This window comes from Myiozetetes cayanensis, unplaced genomic scaffold, assembly GCF_022539395.1.
Source record: "Myiozetetes cayanensis isolate MyiCay16 unplaced genomic scaffold, myiCay2020 scf1, whole genome shotgun sequence".
Classification (NCBI taxonomy): domain Eukaryota; kingdom Metazoa; phylum Chordata; class Aves; order Passeriformes; family Tyrannidae; genus Myiozetetes; species Myiozetetes cayanensis.
Window position 1 is genome coordinate 20,079,394 of NW_026086604.1, and position 8,638 is coordinate 20,088,031.

Genomic DNA, 8,638 nt, shown 5'->3' on the forward strand with positions numbered 1-8,638 from the left:
TGTCCGTGTTGCCACCAAAGATGTTAGACAGTGCTGGTCCCAGTACTGGCCCCTAAGGAAGGCATCTCATCACTGGGCTACACTTGAATATCAAGCCCTTGACCACAACTCTGAGAGTGCAACCATCCAGCCAGTTCCTTTAGTCCTTATCCACTGAGTGGTCCATCAATCAAATCCATGTCTCTGTAGTTTAGGGACAAGGATGTTGTGCAGGACAATGTCAAATGCTTTGCACAGGTCCAGGTAGATGATGTCAGTTACTCTTCCCTCATCCACCAACACTGTCACCCTGTTGTAGAAAGCCAACAAATTTGTCAGCACGATTTGCCCTTGATGATATATCTTGCCATTCTTTCTGCATGACACCATTAACATTTGGGGTTTTTGTGTTAATCCACATGGGGAAAAGCTCTTGGACAGACATTCTTCATTTTAGTCTCAACTATTGTAACAAACTTTTCTTCAGTTTGAGGAATGTTGTCCAAATTGCGTCTATTCAAACCACTGTTGCAAAGACCATTCTCCCAGCTTGTAGCCACAGCTGTACGAGTTCCCTCTGCAATTTTCTACTGACACTTTCCTCTGAATTCCATCATAGGAAAAGCAACTTCTCTTCAGTTTTAAGGGCCCATCTCCTCTGCCATTTTATGTCAGGATCTGCTGGCTTTGGCAAAGAAGTGAAAAGCTTGAATGAATACCTCATTGCACAGGAAGGCTTGTTTTTTCAAGGCAGGAATTCATAGCATTTAGTGTAAATCCCACAGAGACTCCCCATGAATAAAAATGACAATTCCACATGCAGGTGGTGATTATGTGGAAATCACGGTCAAAGAACATGTGCCTCATTTCCAAGAAAGGTACAAAAACTGGCTAAGGGATATCTAGGAAGGATTACAAATGGTTTAATTTGTTTCTAGGCTTGGCCAATAATTCCTGGCAAACTGTATATGTAAAGACTTGAGCCCCTTGGCATCGCAGTGCCACCCTGGGCATCCTTCAGGGGGCCAGCACAGTCTTCTCCCATTGCTCTTAATAGAATCACAGAATCACAGAATGGTTTGGGTTGGAAGGGACTTTAAAGACATAAAAAGGGACCTGAACATGAGCCAGCAGTGTGTCCAGATGGCCAAGAAGGCAAATGACATCCTGGCCTGTGTCAGGAACAGTGTGGCCAGCAGGACCAGGGCAGTGATTGGCCCCCTGTACTTGGCACTGGTGAGGCTGCACCTCAAGTGCTGTGACCTGTTCTGGGCTCCTCACTACAGGAAGGACATTGAGGTGCTGGAGCACATCCAGAGAAGGGCAACAGAGGTGGTGAAGGGTCTGGAGCACAAGTTGGATGAGGAGCAGCTGAGGGAGCTGGGGTTGCTCAGCCTGGAGAGGCAACAGCTCAGGGGTGACCTTATTGCTTTCTACGACTGCCTGAAAGGAGGTTGTAGGTGGCTGGAGGTCAACAAATTATCAACTTGTTGTCCGGGCAACAAGTGACAGGACAAGAGGATGTTCTGGGGAATTTCTTTACGAAAGGGTGATTGTTTGGAGTGGACTGTCCAGGGAGGTGGTGGAGCCACCGTCCCTGGCGCTGTTTAAGGAAAGACTGGATGTGGCACTCGGTGCCATGGTGTGGTTGACACGGGGGTGTTCGGTCACAGGCTGGACTCCACGATCCCGGAGGTCTCTCCCAGCCCAAGGGATGGCGCGGCTCGGATCTGTCCCCGGCGGGGCCGGGCGCTGCGCACGGCCGGGTTTGGCCCGCGCCGCCCGCCGTACGCCGGCGGCCCGCGCATGCGGGGTGTGGCGGCTGCAGCGGGAGCGGCGGCAGAGCGCGGCGGCAGCGGAGGTGAGGCCGCCCCGCCCCCCGCCGGGACCCCCGGCACTCCGGGCTCCCCTGCCCCTCGGGCTGCCTCGGCTTCCCCTCCGCACCCTCTTCCCAAAGGCTGCCAGCCGCCGCTCCCCGCTCGGTGGCGGCCCCGCGGCAGCGCCGTGACCTCTGCGCGTCCCTGAGGGCTGCGGGGCCGGGCCCTGCGGCGGCGGCAGAGCGGGCCGGGGCGCCCTCGGAGCGGGGAGGCGCGGGGCTCCAGCACCGCTTAGAGTGCCTTCTGACCCTGATTCCGGGACAGCAGGCCGGGAAGGGGAGACCCTACAGGGAGGGGGTGGGGGATTTAGTGTGAGCAGCGACGGCCAGTTTTGATTCCACGAGTGGTGGATGCAAGGAGTGTAAAAACTGATTTAGATTCATGTCATAAATAGGTTGCCCTTGAACGCTGTCCCTTAAATCTTGTCATTGGAAGGTCAAATACACGGGAGCACTGTTACTTATCTCGTGAAGATGATGATTACGCCATACAAAAAGCACGATCTAGGTCCAGAAAATTGTTTCAGTAGAGCTGCATCTTCTGCAACTCTCCTTATTTCCTTTTTTCTTTTCATCTTTTAGGAAATAAAGTCACCATGTCGTCTGCACTGTTGCCCAAGCCACAGATGCGGCGCCTGTTGGCCAGAAGGATGAAGTTTCACCTTTTTGGGGCGTTTTTTGTGTCAATAGGATGTGCAGCTTTATACAAGGTGGGCTCTGCAGCATTCAATTGCAAACTGTGCTCATTAGAGTGTTTTAAGAATTCATAATATTTTTCTGTTGAGATTGGGTTGAGCTGTTCATCGGAAAGGTTTAGTAATGTATTTTTGTAAGCATGTTTCCAGAACATAAATAAATCCTGCTAATCTTCATTTGAAGAAATGATATGAATAACCTGATGCTTTGAGCTGTGTGGTCAAGATCACGCAATTCGTGACAACTTAACCTGAAGTCCCCCAGTCCCAGACTGCACTTGATCACTCACACAGCTGATGCACATGAACTCTGGGTAGTCTGTGTGTCTCTCTGTCACATTATCCAAGACTCAAAGTCTTATTTTATCTCTTGACTGATCTCAGAAAACTTGCTCTTAAACAGTTTGGAAAACCCGTCCTTCCCACTGAAGAGGTCAGTGTGGGAAGGGGTGGTTGTGATCCTTCTGTCCTTTCTTTTAAGTGGAAATGGACCATTACATTTCCAGGAGAACACAGGGTGATCTTCTGATAAAGATAAGAGCAGTAGCTGTTCTTGAGTGCCCTTAACTAAATAATTCTGGGATCTCATACATGAAGCAAACAACACTTGTGAATTCCTGGGGAAGGACGGGATCTTGGTTTGCCCATTGAACTCTCACATATACTGTTTGCAGCAGAAAGCTGTACAAAGTCACTAGAAATGAAGGTAATTTCAGGTAGTTCACAAAACCTCAAACTTCTCGGAGCAACAAATGTCTATCAGAACAACAAGCTTGCACAGTTAAAGCTCAACATGTACTCAGTACATCTGTTAAGAGGTAGACAAGCTTGTTTGTGGTCAGATTTAACAATATAAATTTTTTCATAGTTTCTGGGTGTATCCCTTACTTGGCACTCCCACGTTAATACCCTCGTAAGGTGGCAGACCATTCTTAGAACAAGTAACTCGGATCTCAGTAGTGATTTACTTTGTTACTTGTTAGATACTGCTGTACAAACCCACTTTGGACTTCTCTTTATGTTTTGGGGGCTTTTTGAGCATACTCCTGTGCTTCAGGTGAATGAGTATGCAGGGAGTCAGGATTGTGTCTTTCTATGTTGGTGAGCTGCAAGAGTGGCTTGGCAGTCTTGTAAAATTTTACCAGGCTTCTGAAGTCAAATGTAGTCAAACTTCAGTTTAGGGTGCCATTTTATCTGGAGTTACAGTTTTGCAGCTGCCCACAAGCATAAAGTTTGCCATAATGGCATGGTTTGTGTATAAAACTATTAGCAGGGATGGTGTTGAACACATGAGTATCAATATAAATGGAGTGGGTTTGGATCTTAAATATGTGATGTGCTGCTTCGTAATGTACCTTCTTTTTAAGGTTTTACATTTGTTTTCTTGACCAATGGTCAGGTAGCCTGAACTGTGGATTTTAACAGGAACAAAATAATATTTAGTAATGTCAGCTAAAGGCCTTTTAGACTAATATCCACTGATAGAAATTATAGCACTAACAAAGAAAAAAACTGTGTTACTAAAGCTTTGCAAGCTTTAATTTTCTGTGTGTTACTTTCCAGTTTGGAATCGCTGAACCCAGAAAACGAGCTTATGCAGAGTTCTATAAAAACTATGATGCTATGAAGGACTTTGAAGCCATGAAGGCAGCTGGTGTGTTTGAGTGTGCACCACCCAAATGATGGTAAGCTGCATTGGTAGGTATTAAACTACTCTGCGTTATAACAGGAGTGAGTGGGATTGTTTCAGTGAGATGTTGTGCTTCTGTTGGGAGGTTCTTCCTTTATTTTCAAATGGAAAGGAATTTCCGAAGAAAAAGGTTACAAATTACACTCAAGAGATCTCTGGGTAATAAAAATTTGAAGAAACTGGGGAATTGAGGACTGGGGGTAAGGGCAGGATAGGAGCTCCTGAATGCCTTTTGGGTAATTTGTTTAACTTATGTGATAGAGGAGACAGAGTGGGGATGCCAGACATTTGCCCTCCTCATGCAGCCATGGAGAGGAGACAAAGTTCTTGTGTTAAACTGCAAGTCTTCCCTGATTCCACTATTATGTTGATGCTGTCACATCTTGAACTGCTTAACTTGGGGCTGTCTCTATCTACTGCTTACATACTTGTGGTGGTACAGTGAGTGAGAAAATGGAGAGGCTGTTTCTCTCTCATAGCTTGCATCTTAATGCAAGAAACAGAGACAGCTTCTGCACATCCTTTGTATTTTGAAGTTGGTGAGAGGGGGAAGATAACTAGTCATGGGGGAAAATACATTTGTACACACACACATATATGTATTTTTATGTATATATATATAAAGATTGCAGTGACATACAGCTCTGTGTTCTCCCTTACTCGTAACACCGGGAAAAAGTCGTGATTTCAGCCATGCTGTAATTACTAATGACTACACTCACTAAGCTGCACAAGCTCATGTGACAACTCAATAAAGAGTTCCTCCACCTTTCTTGATGCAAATTTTTTACATTGAGTTCTCTGCTTCTTCTAAAATTACTTCAGACTAATTTAGAATGATAGCTTTTTCATTCTTTTGGAATGTTTTCATATTGTGATCATTACGTGATAATCTGTGGCTCTAATTATCCCGGCCAGCTGGGTTTTCTCAGCCTGTTTGCATGAAGCAGCAACGTTGAATAAAGGACTTGTACTTAACACTATTAATACTATATTCTGTTTTGTGACAATCTGCAGCTATGTGGTTTCTGCATAACACAATTACACAAAAAGCCCAAAGCTCCATCTCTTCTAAAAAATTAGAGAAAAAGGAAAAAAAAAACTTTGTCAGTCCCAAACTACCAACTCCCAGTTGGTAGATTTTTTTTTTTTTTGAGAACGGGATACTGCTGCTCTTTAGCTGTGAGTGCAAGAAAGATAAACAATGAAATTATAAATTCACCTGCTTTAAATCTTGGTAATTCTGCCTCTGGTTCAGTCCTATTGCTAATATATAGTCACTTTTAAACTTCTTTAGACACTGGATTGCATTCTTTAGTCAGGTGGCCTTCATCAGTGTATTCTGAAGGGCCATCTGGTGGTAAAATCATTTGAAACAAACACTGTCAACAAGGATGCATGTTGAATATTTAATTGGAATCACGAACAGGACTTTTTTCAGTGCAAATGGAGCTCAGTTAGCTTGTGTTCCCCTTTGCAGATTAAAAATAAAAAGTTGCACATTGTGTGCACCTGTTAAAATTAAATGTTTCCTAAATATTTCTTTCATTTCTTAATTGTACTGACTGAAAAGAAAATGTGAGACAAATCTTTTTATGTGATTTTGTTTGAGTTGCTGATGCTTCTTATTTCTTAACCTATTTATATAAGAACAGATATTTTTCACTCCATAGTAGAAAGAGGTTGGTTTTTGTTGTGCCTGCACGTGAATACAAAGGTAGAAGGGGAAAACAATGCCAGTGTTTCAGATGTTCTGTAAAGGACAAGTACACAGAATAGATGGAAGACATTTTTGGTTGCCTCAGGAGTTTAAATCTTAGCTATGGAGATTGAATTTGATGCCTTTTTTTGGTAGAGTTACCTAGAAGGTACAGTGGTCATGCACACTCTGCATTTCTCATTTTGTTGGACCACATTGTTGTGTGGCAGTAAATACAGTGGCTTAACCTCACTGAATACTCACTCTGGAATCAGTACTTAGCCCCAGAATTGAAGAAAGGGTAGGGTAGGCAGGGAGGAGAATTCATTAGTTAAGGTGGTAGCAGAGCACTCTGCACCATTTGTTCCTGCTGGGCATGGAGGCACCTTGGCACTCAGTGTTTCATCACCTTGCACTCTGTGTGGGGATCCTGACAATGGAAACTAAGTGCAAGTATAAATCTGAGGAGTGTCCTACCTCTCTACCTGTGCTGTGTGCTCAGACAGAATAAAGGGCAAGCTTGGAGGTTGGTGCTAACCACTTGCATGACTCTTGTCATGGAGCACAGCTGGTCTTGGATGGTGTTCAGTATAATGGGGAGAAGCAATTTGAATTTGGTTTTCTTCCTTCCTTGGTAGGCTGCCTTCACCACTTGTTTCCTCTCTGGCTCCTGTCCGAAGGCTGCATTCCTTTCTCTTGCAGTCCCTCAGCAAGATTGATTCAGTTACCAGGGCAGCATGTATAGAGAATCTGATGTGCTGTGCAGTGTTGTTCCAGCTCTTGATTTGTTCCATGTTTCACTTCTGTTTGCCACATGAAGGGTGTATGATTCTTAAACCATCAGGAAATAACAGGGGGAATTCCTCTAGACTAAACTACCACATAAACATTTCTCTCTGTTGCTTTGCATTCATACATACTAATACTGTTTACTTGGAGCGTGAAGTTTGTCCATCATAACTTAATATTTTTTTATCTTGCAGATCCCGTTTAGCCCGAGGAGACCTGATGACCGAACCCTATTTGTTCACTGAATTGTGAAGTGTAATGCACTGCAGTGCATGGCACACTCTAATGTAACTCAATAAATAAAATACATATGTCAGTGGCATTTAGTTGTCTTCATTAATGTAGAAATGCTTAAAGGCTCAGTTGCTGGGAAGAGTGGTGGAAGCTACTCAAGTTTGCTTAGGGTGTTCAGAAACTGCACAAGATGACTAAGTCTAATTTTCTTTCCTCCAGGAATTATTTGCATCTCTGTTTTGACCCAGTTCCATGTTTGATAACACAGGGCCACTCCCGGGCAGGTGGAGCTCGTTAGCCCTTAAAGGCAACCCACCTACGTCCTAAGGACCTCGCTGCCACCGTCCAAGCTCGCTTGGCCCCGGCAGATGAACCTTAGGATTAAAGGGTGGGCTCAGTTCCGCGCACACTGTGTCTCACCTAAAAAATCCAATGCGCAGGCTGGAAGGTGTAAAGACCTTCCCCGGATCTTCGCTCGCGAAGATTGGCCATTATTATTATATCTCTAAGCAGTTACAGCTAGGTTGTCCCAGCTGCTGATGGGAATATGGAAGAGGACAGATGTTACAGGAAGGGAGAGGATAGATTTCTGGAAAGGTCGGTGTTACCTCAGGCTTCACAAGGTGAGTTGACCTTGAAAGAATTTGGAGAGGCATTCTGGAAATACACTAGCCAACCTTCCTGTCTTTTTCTGCTGTCATTGCTTATTGCCTTCCTTATAGCAGCCAACTGTTACAGCAAGACCTACAGACTGCACATGCCTGTTCTTATATGTGGTATGTTATGACTCTAAACTGCAGGCTTGTTCATGTGTGTGTGATGTACAAGGTGAAAGGGGGTATGGGCGGACGGATACTTGAGGATATTATGGTAATGAAAATCTCGGCACACTGCTTTTAGATGTGTATCATCACCTTTTCAATATCTGGAAGGAGTCACCTAAGCATAGTTTGGATCTCTGGTGTGTTCTGTGCAGTCTGAGACCTGATGCTCTCTCTTATGCCACGATACCTGTCAGTGAGGACAAGCTTTGTCATTGCCTGTTGCTCAGGATAAAGGAGGACTGCAGCTTTTGTTTGCTGCATGTGGGTACTAGGAGAGCAGTCAAAAGCTGACTGCGTGAAAGGGGAGGTTTGGTATGAAGCAGCATGACAAATTAGGCCATCTGTGTTGTATTTTAAGGTCTTCGGTTCAAATCCTGTTTGGAGTAACTCTTATTATTTTACATGGATCATTAACTACTTAACACTTAATAGGTATCCTTGAACAACATTTGGACTAATGAAAGCACATAAGTAATGTATGTGATCCAGAACACTTTTTAGACCAATGTGGGATTTTCTTTGAACTTCCCATACAGGCTGTGCTTCCTTTAAGCAGAGGAAGAAATTTGACATTAGTGGTGCAGGGGAAACCATCTAGTAATCAAAATACCCCTTCTCCTATAAATGTAAACCAGATCTTAACAATAGCAAATGATACCCATTTATCTTCCCAATGTACAGTATAAACATTGTATGCCGTTAAGTACTGACTAACATTTTCTCAAGCCTGTGCACGTTTAAATAGCCAGTGGTCTTCAGTCATACTGACAGCTTCAGAGGCAAAGAAACTTGCTACTGCCAGGTGTGCAGGCTAATAGACACGACTTCCCTTGCAGTTCTAGTCCTTCTGTT

The 8,638-nt window shown here is 44.3% G+C and overlaps 1 protein-coding gene across 2 annotated transcripts; it reads left to right on the forward strand.

The window, feature by feature from the left end:
* The first annotated feature begins 1,776 nt into the window (after positions 1–1,776).
* Positions 1,777–7,050, forward strand: LOC126639927 (cytochrome c oxidase subunit 6C). Of its 2 annotated transcripts, none has more exons than XM_050315297.1 (4): positions 1,777–1,840; positions 2,438–2,565; positions 4,114–4,248; positions 6,923–7,050. In XM_050315297.1, exons 1-3 carry the CDS (start codon positions 1,786–1,788, stop codon positions 4,231–4,233), a joined length of 303 nt encoding a protein of 100 aa, XP_050171254.1. In that variant the 5' UTR covers positions 1,777–1,785; the 3' UTR covers positions 4,234–4,248; positions 6,923–7,050. The 2 variants fall into 2 exon arrangements, with proteins under 2 accessions (XP_050171254.1, XP_050171246.1); XM_050315289.1 differs by having other exon boundaries at positions 4,114–4,235.
* The last annotated feature ends 1,588 nt before the right edge of the window (positions 7,051–8,638 follow it).